This window comes from Podarcis muralis, chromosome 4, assembly GCF_964188315.1.
Source record: "Podarcis muralis chromosome 4, rPodMur119.hap1.1, whole genome shotgun sequence".
Lineage (NCBI taxonomy): Eukaryota > Metazoa > Chordata > Lepidosauria > Squamata > Lacertidae > Podarcis > Podarcis muralis.
The window spans coordinates 71264882-71285038 of NC_135658.1; the positions used below are offsets into that span (position 1 = coordinate 71264882).

Consider the following 20157-nt stretch of genomic DNA (forward strand, 5'->3'; position numbering starts at 1 on the left):
TGGTACTGGTTACAATATTACTTTTAGTAGTGGTGAGCAGATTATGCCTTCATTAGGAAGTCAGTTTTACTGTTGACTCCAATGCATACCAAACAAGGCTTGTACAATATCGCCAGGTTGCAGGTAGCCAGATTCTGAGTCAACTTGTATTCCAGAAATGAATGAGGATTGCCTCTGTATCCTAATGAGGATGCAGCAAGCCTTCATTAGATATATATTTTTAAAAGTAAAATACTATACAGGTATTAATCTATACCCAGTTACATTTGAGGACAAGCATTGCTTACAAAAGGTCTGGTTAGAGATAGAGGATATGAAGCTGTTGGCTGTGATCCACCCAGAGTCGAGCATTTATAACCCTTTCCACCCCAGTAAGAGAAGTGCATTCTTTAATCAATGGGATTTACAAGGGCTTAATGTTTGGCTGGATCACAGCATTTGTGGGATGTTGACAATGCATGTATGCTCCTCGGTATTAACCACATTCAAAATGTAAGTACAGTGGTACCTCGGTTTACAGGCTTAATCCATTCTGGGAGTCCATTCCTAAACCAAAACCGTTCTTAAACCAAGGCGCGTTTTCCCATATGAGGCCTCCCGTCCCTGGCGGCCTTCCACCATTTGGATTCCATTCTTAGACTGAGGAAAAGTTCTCAAACTGGGACACTATTTCTGAGTTTGTAAACCAAATCATTCTTAAACCGGACTCTTCTTAAACCGAGGTACCACTGTAGTCAATAACTCCCCATTCCATACTCTATAAGGTGTTTTGTCTCCCATGTATCATCAGTGAGCTTAGAAGTATACCATCTGACAAGAGAAGATATAAAGTGAAATACTGGGTGTTTAAGTTTACTTGCAAGTTTACCTTTAGTTCTTCCAGGAGAAGATGAGCATTACAGGCATACTTACCTAAAAGGCAGACTGCCCACCACTACTGGTCCTCTTCAGCATCGTGAGGCTGCTGGAGAGAACTCTTTTAAGACTACCCTGTCCTCACAGTGGCCAGCCACATGCTTATGGGAAGCACAGTAGGAGAACCAGAGTTCAGTAGTACTTGTGATTCCCAGAAACTGGCATTCAGAGGCATCCTTCATCCAACAGTGGAGGTGGAACATAGCCGCCATGGCTAGTAGCTTCAGAAAACCTTGTTTATATATTTTAAAATACTTGCATACCGAAATTTCATTTTTTGAAAAATCAAAACAGTTTACAACAACGGTTATGCAATTAAAAAAACCACACAAAAAAGATCATCAGCTTACTATTATGGGAAACGTTTTTTTCTCAATTTTCTGCATCAGCCTGGCAGTAGAGAAAAGTTTTCAGCAGAAGTCTGAAGGTTAATATGGAAAGTTGCTGCTGAATCTGTATTGGAAGAGCATTCCGCGAGAGTGGACCACTAGCATTGAAAGCTGGATTTTGCGTTGAGGTCAAATGAGCCTCACCAATTCAAGTAAAGCTCCTGCAAATGATCTCGTTGATTCAGCTGGGATATAGTGCCTTTGCTCTGTGTGCAAGGATTCTTCAGCAGCCCAAAATGTTATGGAAACTGCTACTTGAAAGCAGAAAGTTTGAAAATGACTTCTGTAGCTTTTAGTTTGAATGTTAATACAATCTTGATTGGAGACTATATTAAACTGAAGGTACAATGTGAAAGTTCTACACCTGTGGTCCACATTCTTGCCCCCCCCCCCCTCGCCAGAGCTGAGTGTTTTCATAGCCCTCTGGTGAGAGCAAGAGAGGACCCGTAACTTTCTTCTGTAGCTTAGGGCTGGGAAAGGGAACCTCCTGTGGAAGCACAAAGTCAGGCAGTGGAGCTAAATGGAAGGCTTGCTGTAATACAACTGAAAATAGAAATAAATCTATTTTAGTCCTATGTGAGAAAGAGCCACCAACTATTAGTCTGTGTGTGTGTTAAGTAAAACCATTGCTCATTATTACAAGGTCAAGCTCCTGGATAATCTGCCTTGTTGTGTTATCCTTTGTGTAACAGTCATGACTCAGTGTCTCTTGGGCATCTTCCGTCTTTATGCTTAGTGTGATTTACTGGGGAACTGAGGGGGATTAAGTAGGAGGGCAGATGACTACAGAGCAGTTGGTGCTTGATTCATGCTGATAACAGATTGCGGTGTGTGTGTGTGTTTTAAGGTTATGAGTGCCACATTGTTTACAGAAGCAAAGGCGACTTTACTCTCTGGGTGAAATGCCATCCAGCAGATAGGCCCTAGGTTATGAATGGCCTGTCAAAAGCTAAGCTGTCTCTCTACCTGGAGGCTGAAACCATCCCCTGCTCACTGTGATAGTTGCCTGTTGCTGTGCAGAACACAGTTGCAGTCTTCCATATATTTTCATGAAAGTGAACCCACTAAACACAGAGAGACAGGGTTATTAGGTGAACAAGCCAATGATTGCTCTATTAATCATTGATGGCTGCTGGTTGAGACACGGGCTGAAGATTGATAGAACACAGAAAGGACCTGTGACACATTCACAACACTGTAAGCCCACCTTGGCAACAGATGCGACCAAGTCTTGCTCACCACTGCCACTTCCACACATGGGGCTAGTTCACAAGGTATTATTTCCCTATGATCCAAGTATTGCAGTGCTGACTACCCAGCATCTGGCCATGAGAATGGACTGGATATGGGACAGTTCGTTTAATCCATATAAGGCTCAGATAAGGCTAGCTAGCAGGTTTTGTGACTTGCAGTGGTAGCTTCAGCTGATGCAGAGCATAGTGTCCTCATGGGGTTGGATTGCAGAGAGCACATTGCACCTGTTAATTGGCTCCCCGTGCATGCACACACATGCCTGCCTATGAACTGCTTGTGTACTAAATGCTGCAGATACTATCACCTCTCTGATTTTACACTGCAGGATTTAAAAGCTAGCTGATTCTTGACTATAGATGAAGATATGTGGGGGGTTCACATTTCCGTTTCCCATCCTTGACATGGCAAGTGTTTTAGCATCCTCGGGCAAGAAGGATGAGAGGGAGCTCCAGCTCATCCTCTGCAGAGAAAGATAGTGGGTTGGGGATTGTGCCTCTAGTTGCATGGGGCTACAGAGGGCTCAGTGCAAATATGAAAAGGACTCCTCTCCCCTTCTGCAAGCTACAGAGGAAGGGTAGCTGGAAGTTTTAGTAACAGAGGGTGCAGAACATCTAGATGGGACAGCACCGAAACAACTCTGTTCCCCTCCTGCAGCTCCAAAAGATTCAGCTGAAGAGGAGAGCAAGGCATAGCCCCTTCTTCCAGTGGAGCACAAGGCTACAGACTAAGGAAGCAATGCTCTGTACATTAACCTGGGAGAACGCCCCACTGGACACCATGGGAGTAATGTTTGAATAGACTTGTAGTCAAAACCTATGGACCCTTGAAGATGGATGTGCTTAATGACTGCCTTGGATTTTTCAAAAAAATATCCTAGAGACTTGCTAAGTTCAGGCTTTGAAGCTATATTTAAGTGCTGCAAGACTGCTTTGTTTTATTTGGCATGCTTTTTGGGGGAGGTGGGTGTTAAGCAGCGACAGGGTAATTTTAATCCTGATCATCTATTTTGGTGTTTAATATTTTATTGATGTATTGAGTTTTGAATTTAGTGTTGCTATTGGGCTGAAGCTCTTAGGATGAAAGGAAGTAAAAAAAAATCCAATAAGAGGGATTTTTTGTTTTGTTTTTTCAAACATGAGGAAACAATGTATCATAAATTCAGAACACCTCATTCCTTCTAATTTGAATATACAGTTTTCCAGGATGGATGGATTTTAAGTGAAGCGTGGTTTATATCCAGATTTAAATTGTCAAGCAAAAATGCTCATCTAAATACTGTACTTGATTTAAATCATTTTTTGTTGTTTTTGTTTTTGCAATATCCTTATTTTATTTGAAGCATGTTACTAGCCAGTTGCTGGAATAACTAAAAAATGATTGTAAATACCGTATTTATAACTTCTTGGTACACAGCTTAGAAACTACAGTAGTAAGCAGTATATAAATTGTTGAAGTAAGTAAATGCAACCTTAGAAGTAGGCTTGAAAACCTTTGGTAAAGCATCCCTCATGAATTGTAGAATTATTGCCTCAAAAAAAGAGACCAGGTATATTTGGTCTTTGGTTTTGGTACACTCAGGAATATCAAGTGTGATTGTTCATTGGGACAGCTTTTAACTCTTATATTAAACTGGGATAAATTCCTATAGAAAACTTGGAATGGTAGAGTGCATTATCCTCTGGGACCTCTAACCTAGCTCCTGTGTAGCATATAAGAGAGTTGTAAATCCAGGGTTGTTTCTAGCTTCAAATAAGTATTTTAAAGGGATTAGTGATTGGCCTTTGGCTACTTTTTGCAACGGAGAATGTTTTTTTTTTTTTTTAATGCAGCATGTGTTTGATCTCTAAAACTTTTAAAAAGGAGTTTGCCTTGTATAAATTCACATGGTCCACTTACATTGTGACAAAAGTCCTCATATGCACAGTGTATTCGGTTGTGTATATGCACAGTGTATATGCACAGCTGTGATCGGTTGAGTAGATCTTTTGACGGCAGATTACTGTAACAGTGTCAGTAAGAATAGGTAGCCAATGTATATACCCTCCAGATGCTGTTGGACTACAACTCCCATCAACCCTGACCAGTGTCCATGCTGACTATGGCTGATGGGATGTGGAGCCCCGGAAACATCCAGAACACCATATTGTCCATTCCTGCAGTTCTTATTAAAGTATCCTACCCAGTGTACAAGCATTAGTGCTGCTATGATTTCCTGTTTTCAAAAGTTGATTTTGAACTTCGTATTGAAGAGTGATATTAAGTTCAAAAGTGCAGAAGTTGATAAACTTCTAGTCAGGAGTTGATGTTGTGCCTTAAATAGGCAGACTTGATCACTAGCTTTCTCATAAAGGAGGAAGAGGAGACCCACCATAGAGTATATAGATTGTCTTTTCAAAATCTGTCAGTTATCTAGATCAGGGAGCTTCCTGGAGTTTGGTCAGACAAGCTCAAAGATTTCACAGATCCTTGTTTCCAGTTTCCCTGAGCTTCCTTGGTTTGTCCTTGGCTCCCTATAGCATTAAAATTATCCTTGTTTGCACAACTCCAGTGTAAATTACCTTTTTCTGGGACTAAAGTAAATTGAACCTACCAACAGAGAAATGCTCTCAAAATCTGTTTGATTGGCTTTTCTATTCCAGTAAAAGATTCTCCCTCATTAAAACAGACACGTGTGGCCAAAAAGCAGCTTTGTAAGTGGATTTGGTGTATATTTTGAAGTGGAGAATAACATCAGGTGTGCGGTTATGCTCATTTTGTCATTCATACACTCACTGTCAACGGGACACATTCCTATTCCATACTAGATATTTGCAAATTTGGCTACATCATTGATTAAGATAGTTATCATATATATTTTTTCTTCTTGTGCTAAGTCGAGGTCTTCTCTCTTTTTTTGTAAATTTTGTTCAAAATACCTAGCTTAACCTATTCAATACTTACTAGAGGGACGCGGGTGGCGCTGTGGGTAAAAGCCTCAGCGCCTAGGGCTTGCCGATCGAAAGGTCGGCGGTTCGAATCCCCGCGGCGGGGTGCGCTCCCGCTGCTCGGTCCCAGCGCCTGCCAACCTAGCAGTTCGAAAGCACCCTTAAGTGCAAGTAGATAAATAGGGACCGCTTACCAGCGGGAAGGTAAACGGCGTTTCCGTGTGCGGCTCTGGCTCGCTAGAACAGCGATGTCACGCTGGCCACGTGACCCGGACGTGTCTCCGGACAGCGCTGGCCCCCAGCCTATAGAGTGAGATGGGCGCACAACCCTAGAGTCTGTCAAGACTGGCCCGTACGGGCAGGGGTACCTTTACCTTTACCTTTAGTGTAGCAACCAGTTAGGAATCTGATTGGGCAGAATGGTCTTGTGGCCAAAGGTTTGGTAAATACCATGTAAAATCCCTGAGATAAAATCAGTACCATTTGGTTCTGGGTGCACTATTATCCCTGAGCTGTGACCAAGCATTTGTGGCCATTTTGCTTAAGCCTCCTGCTTCAGGTGATAAATTAGAGTTCTTTAAAGTGCTCTGCTTAGTCTGTGAGAGTTGCTGCTCACTTGCTTTCATTGTGGAGTATAAACATTTAGGAGCTTCCAGTTGCCTTACATTAAAGGAAATTCTAATTGTATTCACTAAGTGTTCACTTCATTTATTTATCTTTTTGTAATCTTTTATATACTGTCATCCATAACAATAAAAAGGTGGTTTACAACCTTTAAAAAAACCAAATAAACAAAAATGTAAAACTAATATAAGCAGCATTACAATAAATACAAATAAATTCAGTAACCAGAACAGTTCTCAGAGCCTCATCAATTTTATAATAGGTTATGCTGTTTATATGGTATTGGAATGTGGCTGTGATTCTCCTATAACTTTAAACATGCTGAACTGTTTCTGATTACAAGCCTTTAGGTCTTGGGTAGCCCAGTTTCAATGAAAGCTTAATCCATCACAAATATGAAATGTAATTTTAGCTTCCTGTTCCTTGTTATTTTTTTCTTAGGACATGGACACTCTGTGGGACCCCGGAATATCTTGCCCCAGAAGTCATACAGAGTAAAGGTCACGGAAGAGCAGTAGATTGGTGGGCCCTCGGCATTCTGATATTTGAGATGCTGTCTGGGTAAGTTGAATGGGGAATATAGAATTAAGTGAAGTACAGATATTTTTCGTTTTCTCACAGTGAACTAATATGGAAAATCTGGTTCTTTTACATGTCCCAGCATTGCTTTCGTGTTGTGTGGAAAAGCAATTTTGGAGACAGAAAATGAGACTGTTCTGCACAACATCAGCATACTTAACTGCACAGAATTCCCATCTTCTGAAATTGAGATGATAAATATTTGTTTCCTTGTGAGAAAACAGTGCCTTTTAACATTCAGTCTCATGGTATTACGTATGCATGGGAGACTCCCACACAACTGGAACGACATCTAAGTGACCGAGGCATATGGTTGGGACTAATTGTGTGTGCCTTTCCCATGCAATAGGTAGTGGCCCCTTCCTGGCAAGGTGCCAGTTTCATAGAATAGAACCATGTAATTGGTGCCCTCATATGGCTGAATTGTTTGTGGCAGGAAAAGGGGACCTGTGGCTTTGCAGATGTTGTTGCATTGCAGTTCCATCATCCCTGATCATCAGCCATCCTTGTTGGGGTTGATAGGAGCTGTAGTCAAATAACATCTAGACCAGAGTTTTCCAAACTTTTCATGTTAATGACACACTTTTTGGACATGCATCATTTCGCGACACAGTAATTCAGTTTTACTAGTTTAACCGGAGGTTAAACTAACCCCTTTCCAGCCAGGGGAGTGTGGGGAGCATTTGTGTGACACACCTACACACTGCAGCTGAGACACTAACATGTTGTGACACACAGTTTGGAAAGCTCTGATCTAGACAGTCACAGGTTCCCCAACCCTGTTTTAGATATATCCTGTAGCCATGTCATAGCCACCCATAGACAAATGCAAGAATATTTCAGTTGGATGATGATTCAGGGGCACATATATTAACTTGTAATTCAAAAAGAATCCCATGTTCATCACTTAGATTCACTTGTGTCATTGGGTGGTAGGTTTCATGCCTTGCTAACAAGTTTTAATTGAAATAGATCACACTTCTAATTTAAAAAAATCAATACATCTTTTAAAGACATTCTCACATTTATGTTAAGAAGTTTTAACTCATCAGGCATGCTGTTTTCAAAGAGAATATGTTTTGGGAAAAGAGAACAAATCCCATATTTGCATTCAGTATTTCAGTATGAGAAGATACATCTGATAATCTTATGTTTCTATGCTAGATTGGGGCTCATGCTGTTTGAGTTTGTTGGACTTCTTGCTGGTACCTGTTTAATCAACATTTTTTGCTGCATGTACACATCTCTGTGTGTGTTAGAGCGAGAATATTATAATTCAGTATCCCATAAATCCATGAATATTTGAATCCACTAGATGGCAGCATTTTCAGAATAATGCGTAGATGATTTAACTAGCTTTGTTGCAGAAAGGCTTTCTTAGAAATTTCCTACACTAGTAAAAGATAAATTTGTTAAGCTGGCATTTGGATCAGATTTATCCCAGCAAAGTCAATAGGGTTGGATCCAAGTTAGCTGAACTATATTCTCATTGAGAAATCATCATTTCAGTTCAGATAACTTAATCTAGATCTAATCCTTTGCATTTAAAAAAAGATGGAGGTGCAGTTATAAAAGAATTGTGTAAAGTATCATTGCTTAATGTTGCATTAGTATAACTCTGCAGAAATGGGATACATACCAGATAATTTATCCATGCATTTTCCCTTCAACTCTTATTATCTCTTGGAGGTAACTAGTAAGGCACTTCAAACATATATCTGTGTCCTGAATATGCACACACATTTTCATTCCTACAGTTCAAGCGATGTTGGGTTTTTTTTTACAAGCAAACCAGTTAAAAAGATGGTCAAACTTAAGGCAGTAATCTACTCAATCAGTTACAAACAATTCTCAGGAATCAGTGCAAAAATCTGTTTGGTCTTAAATATTAAGAATAATATGGATTCATTAGGTTTCTGACAGAATTGTATGCTTTTCATAAACAGTCTATAATAGAGAGCCTGTGCACATAAGACTTAAATGAGGCCTGCAGTCTTTTCCTTTCTTTTTTTAGTGGCTTTGTCTTTCTTATAGAAGAACCTTCTATAAAAAGATAAAAAACAAGCCAAACCAACATGTGGTCTGCTAGTATCAAAGTACTTCCTGCAGAAACATTACTGTGAATCTGTTATACAAATCAGCTAAAGAGGCACAGACATGTTTTTTAAAAATAGAAGCAATTTCCTAAGTAGTATTTTTAACACACCCACACGGTGTTGCCTGATTAAATGCACATCAAATGAATATTATACCATAGGCTTTTAAAGCTGATCTGAGCTGTATCTTACTCTGAATTATGTTTAAAGAATCAGAAAAGCTTGCTTGATGGAATCTTCCATTAATAAAGAAAATTCCACTTCTGCTTTGGCTCACAGGTCCCAATACTGCATTCAGCAGACTAAAAAAACCAATTCCTAAACTCCAGCTGTGCTTGCTTGATACCAAACTTATGTGACAAAGGAAAACATCACTTAAAGGGAAGGGCAGGCTAGAGGGACATATTAAAATCTGGAGAACTTCAATTTTTATTTAATTTGTTAGCTCTCTCAGTTGGATCAGAATGTTTCAATACGTGCCAGCAACCTTTTACATGCATTATCCCTGAACTGGAAGATACACTAATGATATTTCGACCTGTAGGCAAATACTAGAGCAGAGTTGGGAGCCTTTTTTGGGCCAGAGGCCACATTTCCTTCTGGGCAGCATTTTGAGGACCACATTCCAGTGATGAGTGTGGCCAGAGGCAATAGTGGATGGAGGAGCAACTGATAAACATTTCCCCCTTTTACAGTAGCCTGGTTTCTACAGACACCAACATCCTCCTCCACTCGCACAAGCAAAAGGCATTAAGAGTTCAAGGATACATTTCAGCCAGGCAAAAACTCACCCACTCAGAGTACAAAGATGAGCCATTGAGGGGTTTGGTTTGGGCATTTTTGAAGGGCAGACAAGAGAGACCTGTTGTCAGGGCCGTCTTAAGCATATGTAGTGTTGGGTTGCAAAGATCCGCCTGCCTTCCTCCTGCAGCCAATCGGAAGCCACGGAAGCCGTGTTGGACATTCAGGTTCCAAAAAACGTTTTCAAACCGGAACACTCACTTTTGGGTTGCGGTGTTTGGAAGCCAAAACGTTCTAGTCGCAAGGCGTTCGACTTTCCTGCCCCTCAATAGCTGGTCTTATAATAGTGTTAGCCATTAAACTGGAGTCGACTTCTCCAACAATAAAACAAACACTTCCATTTTTAACTGATCTATTACTACATAACATCAACCATTCCAAAATACCCATGATTTCTTAAATTGGAACAGCAGGAGGAATTATTCCCAAGATGGACAAAATTTACAAGACACATGAGGATCTAAGGCTTAAAAACATGTTTCTGAAGAGGTCTTGGGTGTTTTGTTAGAGCTCCTTTATACTTAAGTGCTAAATATTTGTACTAAGTTTATTAACTAAAGTAATATCCTCATGGCACAGATATGCTGCTTCGCCAGTATTTAAAACATGCCACCCCAGGTCTTGCTAGCATAGCAAGCTTTATGGTCAGACCCCTATTCATCACAAGCTAGCACTTAATAAATCAGACCTATTTCTTTAACAGATGCCCTGTACCTCAATTGTGAGGAATGCATACACCAAGGCATAAAACCCCCAGCCTGTTAACAAGAGGATTGACTTCACTGTGATGCAGGGTGCTTCAGAGGGCAAAAGTGAAGGCTGCAAGGCAACCCAAAGTGTTTTTAAAAAACCCCATTCATAATTTTGTCACTCATTGCATGGTATAAGCGTACTGTCATTCTCTATGCTTTATGTATGTTTCTAGAAAGTGTATTCTTTGGTTTACACCAGGCCAAGGGGCAGCAGAAGTAGTCAACATGTGTATGTACTGAATCACTTTTCCGGACTTCAGTAAATACAGTACAGCTGTATGAATAAATAATTGCAGGTCTAATATTGGGAAGCAGATGGCATTTAAAATAGGCTATGGCTTTTGCAGGGACGCAGGTGGCACTGTGGGTAAAAGCCTCAGCGCCTAGGGCTTGCCGATCGAAAGGTCAGCGGTTCGAATCCCCGCGGCGGGGTGCGCTCCCGCTGCTCGGTCCCAGCGCCTGCCAACCTAGCAGTTCGAAAGCACCTCCGGGTGCAAGTAGATAAATAGGGACCGCTTACTGGCGGGAAGGTAAACGGCGTTTCCATGTGTGGCTCTGGCTCACCAGAGCAGCGATGTCACGCTGGCCACGTGACCCGGAAGTGTCTCCGGACAGCGCTGGCCCCCGGCCTCTTGAGTGAGATGGGCGCACAACCCTAGAGTCTGTCAAGACTGGCCCGTACGGGCAGGGGTACCTTTACCTTTACCTTTTTATGGCTTTTGCAATATACTTTCAAAGATTTTTAAACTTATAGCTGTGTGCTTTTGTGTGTCTTCCTCCTCTTGATTAGGTTTCCTCCATTCTTTGATGACAACCCTTTTGGAATATATCAGAAGATTCTTGCTGGTAAAATAGATTTCCCCAGGCATCTGGATTTATATGTAAAGTAAGTGCATTCACCTTAATCACTGGTTTATTCTATTTAGGTTCTACCTTAGCATTACTTTAAAGTGTCATTCAAAGTACGGTGTGTGAAGCCGCTTGTCACATGCAGCCACTATTTATTTGTACAGTGTGCACTGTCTGTGGATTCTGGGCAGAGAACACTCTAATTTATATACTTGACATTAATTAAATTCTAGGGGGCTCTAATGTGAATTCAGAAAGCTTGCTCAGAGTTTTAAATATTTAACTTTAATTAGAGCTGAGCCTAATTAGTAGCATTAGTTCTGGTTTTCATATAGCAATTTGCATGTGTGATGAAGATTTCCACCCAACAGCTTAGCAAATCTCATAAAATCAGACATTACTTTGCCTTCTATAGCTCAGACAGAGCTTATTTTTAAGACTCCAGGGAGCTCTGTCGTCCCTGAGCTGGCATATAGGGCACAGCTCAGGGAAACTGACAACCCTTGAGAGCAAGGGAGGCGTAGAAACCCTGAGCTTTTCTGACAAAGCTTTGGGAAGCTTTCCAGTGTGAACTGAAACCCGAGCAGGATCTTTTTGTCTATATGTAAGCGATCGGGTCATAGCCCTGACTCAGCCAAGTGGGCTTGAGAGTAGGACTTTACAGAGAATATCTTAAAGGTGTCTGCCTGACCTTCACCAATTGCACAGTTCCTTTTCTCCTAAACCACTCGAGCAAGTATGGAGACCTCTCTGCAGGAAATGCCTCTCCCAGACCATGCCCCTCCCCAGTCTGCAGCAAGGATTAATAGAGTAGGAACTATATATTACATGGCTGAAAAACGATACAACTATACTAGTTCAGCCGGTGGCAGCTGTGTGCTTAATATGTATTTATAAGGGGTCACTTAATCAAACTGGAATGCTGACTAAATGGTTTGAGTAGATCAGCGAAGAATTTAATAATTGTGAAATATGTACCTGCCCTCCCCATATGTTTTCTTGGCAACTCAGCTTTCAGTTATTCTGTCTGCATCCCTGTCAAAGGTGTGTTGAAAGGTGGATTTATTGCTCACCTCCCCTAGCTGCACCCCAGTTATCTCAACTGGAGTATTAAGCATTGGAGGTTTGTTGCTCAAGCTACAATCTCTCTCCATTTGAAAGCTGATAACTGCAGGGAAAATGTTAGCCTTATTACATTACTACTACTACTACCACCACCACTATTACTACTTCTTTCACTGTTATTAGATGCCTTTATATATTTTCTGTCATCATGAACTCAAATACAACTTCAAAAATTGACTAATTTTCCCCCACCCCTTGTCCAGGGACCTTATTAAAAAACTTCTTGTGGTTGACCGAACAAGACGGCTAGGAAACATGAAGGTAAGCTTTAAATGCTACTTTTAAATCTCAGCACATCCTAACCATTGGCATAAAACGTTTTCCTTATCTTCGGTTTCCAGAAATGCTCTTTTTGGTTTGCTTAAAACCAAATTTCAATACATTCGATTTATTTTGTGGAGGGGGGGATCTTAAGAATACATTAATAAGTGTGGGAACGTGGGTGGCGCTGTGGGTAAAACCTCAGTGCCTAGGACTTGCCGATCGCATGGTCGGTGGTTCGAATCCCCGCGGCGGGGTGCGCTCCTGTCGTTCGGTCCCAGCCCCTGCCAACCTAGCAGTTCGAAAGCACCTCCGGGTGCAAGTAGATAAATAGGGACCGCATACCAGCGGGAAGGTAAACGGTGTTCCGTGTGCTGCGCTGGCTCGCCAGATGCAGCTTGTCACGCTGGCCACGTGACCCGGAAGTGTCTGCGGACAGCGCTGGCTCCCGGCCTATAGAGTGAGATGAGCGCACAACCCTAGAGTCTGGCAAGACTGGCCCGTACGGGCAGGGGTACCTTTACCTTTACCTTTAAGTGTGGGAAAGCCATATCGTTCTAGAGTTAGGGGTGAGCAGTGGGGCTCAAGGCAATGTTATTTTTCTAGAAAAAGAGGTGCCGGAACTCACCATGACTGCCTCTCTTGTTCTCTTATAATGGTAATGGCGCCCACCTGAGAGGTGCCAGAACTGAGTTCCAGCAAGTTCTGGATGGAAAGAAAGCCCTGGTTCAAGATCCCTAAAAGAAAAAGGGATTGCAAAAAGTTCCAAACAGGCATCTCCAAACTTGAGTGAATAGGTAGCAAATGTCATTTGGTGTAAATAAGCATAAAGTTATGCACGTTACTGCAAAACACCTTAGTTTCACATATATGCTGATGGAACCTAAACTGGCAGTAACTTGGCCAGGATTGAAACCTTGGGGTCATCATGGATAGTTTGATGGAGATGTTGATTCTATGTAGAAAGCAGCTGTGAGAAAGGCAAATTCCATGCCGGAGATCATTAGGAGACAATTTTAAAATAAAACTGCTGCTATTCCAATCTGTGATCTAACTCCATTTGGAATACTGTGTACAGTTCTGTGCATTCAGTAGGACTCCAGTCATGTGTTCCTCAAAAAGGAACAACCCATAGTATACCAATTTCAAATTTGAGATCAGTTTCAAAAACTTGTACTATTGCATGTGGGTAAAAGAATCAAAACCTTACTCAGTATATGCTTTGTAGAAATCAGTCCCAATCTCACAATATTACTTGCATTCGGTATGTCAAAGGATGATTTGTGACCAGCAGAATCCAAATTTGGTACAGGAAAAGCTGCTGAGGAATCCAGTATTTAAGAGAGAACGAGAAAAATTGGGCAAACTGGAGTATGTGCACTAGAGTGTGCCCTCAAAATACAGATGGCAGAAATACGTATGGGTCTGCATAAAGTGTTTGCTAGAATATATTTTGGCATTTCCTGTCAGTGAATAAACATCTAATTTGATTTTTCTTCAAAAGAATGGAGCTGATGATGTGAAGAGGCACAGATGGTTCAGGTCTGTAGACTGGGATGCTGTACCACAGAGAAAATTAAAGGTGAATTGTGCAGAAACAAATGCAGCTTTGAGATAATTCATTATACTTCTGCTTCATTTGATTCTTTTTCAGCTAAAAAAAAAAATCTGTTTGGAAGGTTGTCCTAGAATTATAGTGAAGGTCATATGCCTGAGTTCTTTAAGTTGAAATCCCAGAGCCATCACACCAAACATTTCCCAAACTCAATATAAGTTAGGATTCCAATGGACAAAAAGAAGTTAGTGATAGGACTCTCAGAAGGCAGGTGAGATATCCACCCAGCTGGAGCAAAGCAGATTTGGGTTCAAGTCAGAGCCTAGATAGGAACCTAAGTTTCATAATGAAAGAAAGGTGGGATATAAATGTACTGTAATATAGATAAATAACTGATCAGGCCAAGCAATTGTGCTAAAACTAATCTGTGATAATGAGCTAACTTTATGCCAAGCAAAAAAAATTGGGGAGGGGGGTGAAAAATTCTAGACCAATACTTCATTTGACATGGGATTTAAATTTATTATTATTTTCCTTTTTTAATTCAGCCTCCTATAGTCCCGAAGGTATCAAATGATGGTGATACATCCAACTTTGAAGCTTATCCTGAAGATGACTGGAACAAAATGCCTCCTGTACCTCCTAAAGATTTAGAAATTTTCAAGAACTTCTAAATGTGAGACACAAAATGTCATTAAGGTATTGGATACTCATCTTCCCCAAGTTCTACTTCCTTTTTATTCCTTTTTAACGTCTATAGGAAAGCTCTGGCACATGACTTAATTAGACCCACCTTGCCAAGCCACACCTATCATATATGGTATCAGCTGTGAGGCAGGTAAAGATGCAGCTGGGCCAAAAGGGGGCTTTGCAGGCACACAAAGTCCCAATGATCAGCTGATTGTCAGGGCTTGCAAAGCACTGAACATTTGCCTTCATGGAGTGATTACAAGACACATTGGTGAAAACAGGTCACCTGACATTGTGATGTCACACGATTGGCAGGTTGGTAGGCCCACTCACTTGTCAAACTTATCTGCTGGGGGTAAAGAAATGAAAAGGATCAGATCTGCTTCCTCTGCATTGTAAAAGCATCCATGATGATCTTGATGTTTTTATTCATTCCTGTTGCACTTACGCATTTTTCAGCAGATAGCGTTTATGAATGTCCACTCTCGTACTTTATAGAATCACACCCATACTGATTTTTCCTTTGGTAAAAAGTAATTCCTTGAGATCTTTCTTGACTGAAAGTCAAGAAAGGCATTTTAAAATAGCATGAAAAAAAGAAAGTGATCTTTCCTTGCAGAGATTTTCTTGTGGTTATGTCTATGCAGTGTATAACGTCCAGAACTTTGAATAAGGAGATTCAAGTATCTACTACTCTGCAATATCAATTAACCGAACACTTGTTTTTATTTATTTTGTAGAAACTGGAAGATTATTAATGTGCTAGTTGGGAACCGGCAAAGAAGAACATGAAAAAAGTTATGAAGAATTTCTTTGAAATGAGTGAAAGAACGTTACTTCATTATTCATAAAGAAATAATGTTAAAAGATGGGAAAGGGTCAATAAGTTTAGTTGTATGGATTTGGCATTAGTTCAGTAAACTAAAATACTGAAGCACCTACCCTGAGGTGTAGACTTTGAAACTGTTATAGTTTTTTGGGGTTTGTTTTTTTTTAAAAAAGAAACAGTTATTTTTAGTTTTGTTTCTTGCTATGCCCAAATATTTTTGCATAGTTATGTCATTGACTAACTTTATAAGTTTATACTAAGATTGTCATTTAAAGCACAGATTAGAATATGTGTATATAAAGAAATCAATACAGAAAAAGGCACATAAACTGTGCTGAAATGTAAATTTTTGTACTTTACAGAGTCTATGGTTTTTATTCTTAAATGTTTTTTCAAGATGCCCCCTAGAAGAAGAAAATCTTAAAATGATCAATAGGTTTTTCAGCATCTTCTATACGTTTTATAATTCTTTGTAAAAAAGAAATATACAAGTAAATTTTGAGAAAATTGTAACATTTCCAGTGCTCCACACCTGCAGCCCTACTATTTGAAAGCTGAAAGATAAAGGGCCTGTATGTTTTGTTTAGATTACACAATGTTTTCTTTATGAATTTGAGTTGAAATTTTGTCCATGCAAATCATGATTCTTGATTACTGCAGACTATGTAAAATGTTTTTCATTAACTATATGAAATCATGGCAAAATCATACCTATTGGTAAGGTGTGTTCTCTGAGTTTAGGTTTAGAATCGTTGCACTTACAGGGACCTGAAGATCATCTAATAAATCTTCTGCCATATGCACTGTTTCATACATGAATTACCATCACTGAACAACTGCAACCTAAGGTGATGGCTTGGTGCGTGAAACATTCACCACAGATCAACTGCTACAATCAGATTTCACGTTGCATAAGTATCACTTGAGGAAACAAGGCTATTCACATGGTCTTCTGAGTCATCATCGTGAAAATTAATGAACATCTTTGTGTGTAAATTAAAATTCTACAGATTCCGAAGTAGAATCTTCTACATGTCAATTAATGTCATTTATACTGCTGAAATAAACCAGAATATGTAGAATTAGGACTATATACTTACATGATCCCAAGGTTGAGCTCAACAGGCAAGGAGAACCTGTGGCCTTCTAGATGTGGCTACAAGTCCCATCCCTTTGATCATTGGCCATATCAGCTGGGACTGACTAGAGTTGGAAATCCAACATATGAAGGGTTATGATGTGTAGAAGTTCTTTGAGCTGTTCACACCTAGTACCACTACTAGGATTTAAGCTTACTTATTTCTAGCAAGCTTAACTTTGAACTGGCATGTATGTTTAAAAATAAAATTTCAGCAGTTGTGCATTCAGAGAAATATTTGTTGTATGTGAAATTCTCTCCAGTGATGGCTTTAGACACCTACCATGGTTATAGATGTTTGGTCTGTACATTTGAAGAAGTTGTTTAAAAAAATCAATGACTGATTCTTCTCCCCACAGTCTGCAAATCCTCACTGTTAGGTGGCTCATGCATATGCAATTTATAAATGTAAAGACTTGTCCAGCTTTCTGGTCTCTTCTGGTCAGTTTTCCCCACAGACCTTTACTGTGACTATTTGAACCTGAGATGCTACAAAAAACCCATATTTCTCTTATTGTACATAAGATCACATTTTTTTAGACCACATTGTGGGGAAAACTGACTCCAAAAAGAGGAGATAGCGTGTCTTGCAAGTGGCAGGGGATTGAAACTTTTCACAGTTTCCTGTCACCTACTCATTATCAAATGAGTTCTAGTGCTTTTCCTTCTGTACTTTTCGCAGTTAGTACAATCTATCTGCCAGAGAATAAGTGACTGTTTTGCTGTTACTGCATCTACTGATTCTGAACACACAACGTTTGTGTGTCTTGCATAATTCTTCCAAGATGAACCTTCCAAATCTTGACTTCCTGTGTTGCAGAATCTTGGCATTTGATGTGCAGTATATTAAGGTGCTTGCAAACAGAGTACTTCTGTTTGTTTCTAGCTTGCAGCAGTTTTAACAGTTGGAACCACGCTAAGCAAGAAAAACAGTGGATACAGGAAGACATACTGCTTAATTTGCACATAACACTCAGCCAAACCACAACTTGGCATGAATGCACATGTTCCCGGACAGGAGGTTGTGAGCTGTAAACCAAGAACAAACCCTGGTGCAGCTCATAATTTGTCTAAAGCAAAAGAAACAACCAGCCCAGGTTTGCATGACACACTAAGCCAAACCATGGGTAGCTCAAAACAGGAAGAATGGAACAGCCTCTTTTGTGGGAGTATGCATGTTCATGCTAAGCCATGATTTGCCTTATTGTTATATGTAAATTGAGCCAATGTATTCTATGAGTTGGTCTGCTATTCCATAAATTTATATCCTCTGAATTCAGTTATGCTATTACAACTTCTTTCTCAAGGAAAAAATAATAATACTGAAATAGTGCTTCCAATAAGTAAGTAGGAAAGTAACATTTCCTTAGCTGTAAAAGTTATACCAGAGAATTGTGGCTTTCATTTGGCAAGTTAATCATCCATAAAATAAATCAATTATGTATTGTAAATTGAATTCTGCACAGGAAGAAACTGAATCTTCATTTGTATGAACGACAGGTGCATTTTAGAATATAGCTTCCCTTAGCATAAACAACAATATAAAAGAGCTGTTCTGATGCATCTGTTCACAAGGCACTGGTGATGCTTCGCAAATATTGTGCACTGAAGTCTGAAGCCTGCCTTATGGTTAATTTAGCAGGATACCACCAAACTGGAAACAGCAAAAGGCTGCCTCGAAAAGTGATAATGCAGTATGGGTGTTGTGCTTTTATCTTCCAATTTTCTGCTGTAAGCTGCCCTGGGGAAATAGTTATTGATAGTTTATATAAATAAAATGAATAAATTAAAAAACATCAACTGGAGCTGCGCACACTGGGCTGGATCCAGACTGAGTTAGTTGAACTTGGTCCAGTTGAAGTAAATTGAACAATTTAGCTTTGACTTGGTTATCATTGAAATCAGTGGGTGTCAAGTTCAGCTAAACCTCTATTTGGGCATTATAGCCCCTATAAAGGAGCAATGCAAGATCAGTGAGTATCTATGCCCCTTGTGTCTGCACATACAGCATGGCATCTACTGGGAAGTGTACCTTTTCAAATGCAGAGGTGTGCACAAAAGCTTCCATGTGATCTGGAACCACAGCCCAGTTTTGCTGCTCCCATGTTGCTTTATATGGGAACTATAATGCCCGAAGATGGCTTAGGCTGCAGTCCTATATGCCAGGAAGAGGAAACTTGTTTCTCTCCAGATGTTGGATTCCAAATTTCATAGCTGCAACCCTCGTGTCCAGTGATCAGGAATGAGAGGGTTTGTAGTCAAACATGTGGCAGGCCACAGATTCATTTCACAGCCCTAGCGTCTCCTAAATTCCACTTAAATTTTTTCATACACCTATTGATTTATTTTTATTAGAATTCTTATTCTTCATGCCTTATTTTTATAATGGTTAGATCTTTTTTAAGGGACTCAAAACAAAAATTCCCCTTTTCACATCAACACACAGCTTTCATGATATGGATGAAACCAAAACAAATCGCCCCTACAGCCTTCTCTGTATTCAATTATAAGGTGGATAATGGGCATAATTTTGTAACCAAACATGATGCAGTATAATTGAAATGGGGGTCATGCCTTAAATTGCCTAGATGTACTTGCTTGCTCAAACGTTTGTGCTGTTGTTGAATTTAACAAAGGTGATCTGCTGTAGAAGAGCAAATTTAATTTATTGAAATGTAGGTACTAAACTGTTTAACTGGATGGACAAATCTTGGAAAGTGAAGAATAGCAAGCCAGTCATCTTGCCATCCTGGAAAACTAAGATTCAGTGATTCCTATACTACAGAATTTTTCAGCTTTCAAGAATTGTAGCATAATTCCTTTGTACTGTACTGTGTACAGATTTCCTATGTTTTGCACTTTTCTATGGCAAACATGACAGCTTTATAAATACTCTGTTGTACAGTAAGTAAGGGATAGTTACATTTGTGTAGAAAACCAAATTGAACAGATTTGACTTCCAACGCTGACTTGGACTGATGTCGGAGAAGTTGCTTGCTTGTTTGAACTCATGTGTATAAGTACTGTACAAATATATAAGTCAGTCCTCATTGCACAATGAAAATCACTGTGATCTGTAAATAAAACTTAGTCCAAAAATTATTCAGCTCTTTAATTGTATATCAGTTCTGAAATTAATTATATTTGACCTTTGAGACATTTTTTACCCTATTGGAAGTTACAAAGTGTTTTGAATCTATTATAACAGGGGTGGCCAACTCCCAAGAGACTGCGATCTACTCACAGATTTAAAAACTGGCAGCACACAGTAGAAGGCAGAGACAGGTTGTGCTGTCCTTTATTGGATGATGAATCCTTCTCCAAGTATGAGTAACTGCATAGACCAAATTTATTCATTCTTTGTAGGCATGAACCT

At 39.9% G+C, this 20157-nt stretch overlaps 1 protein-coding gene across 1 annotated transcript in view; it reads left to right on the forward strand.

The window, feature by feature from the left end:
* Positions 1–19883, forward strand: part of PRKX (protein kinase cAMP-dependent X-linked catalytic subunit) — a 58612-nt gene extending 38729 nt beyond the window's left edge. The window contains exons 4-9 of the mRNA XM_028727744.2: positions 6548–6667; positions 11125–11220; positions 12512–12569; positions 14074–14151; positions 14673–14823; positions 15555–19883. Coding sequence (XP_028583577.2) covers positions 6548–6667; positions 11125–11220; positions 12512–12569; positions 14074–14151; positions 14673–14798 — 478 coding nt within the window. The 3' untranslated portion in view covers positions 14799–14823; positions 15555–19883. The remainder of the gene's footprint in view (positions 1–6547; positions 6668–11124; positions 11221–12511; positions 12570–14073; positions 14152–14672; positions 14824–15554) is intronic.
* The last annotated feature ends 274 nt before the right edge of the window (positions 19884–20157 follow it).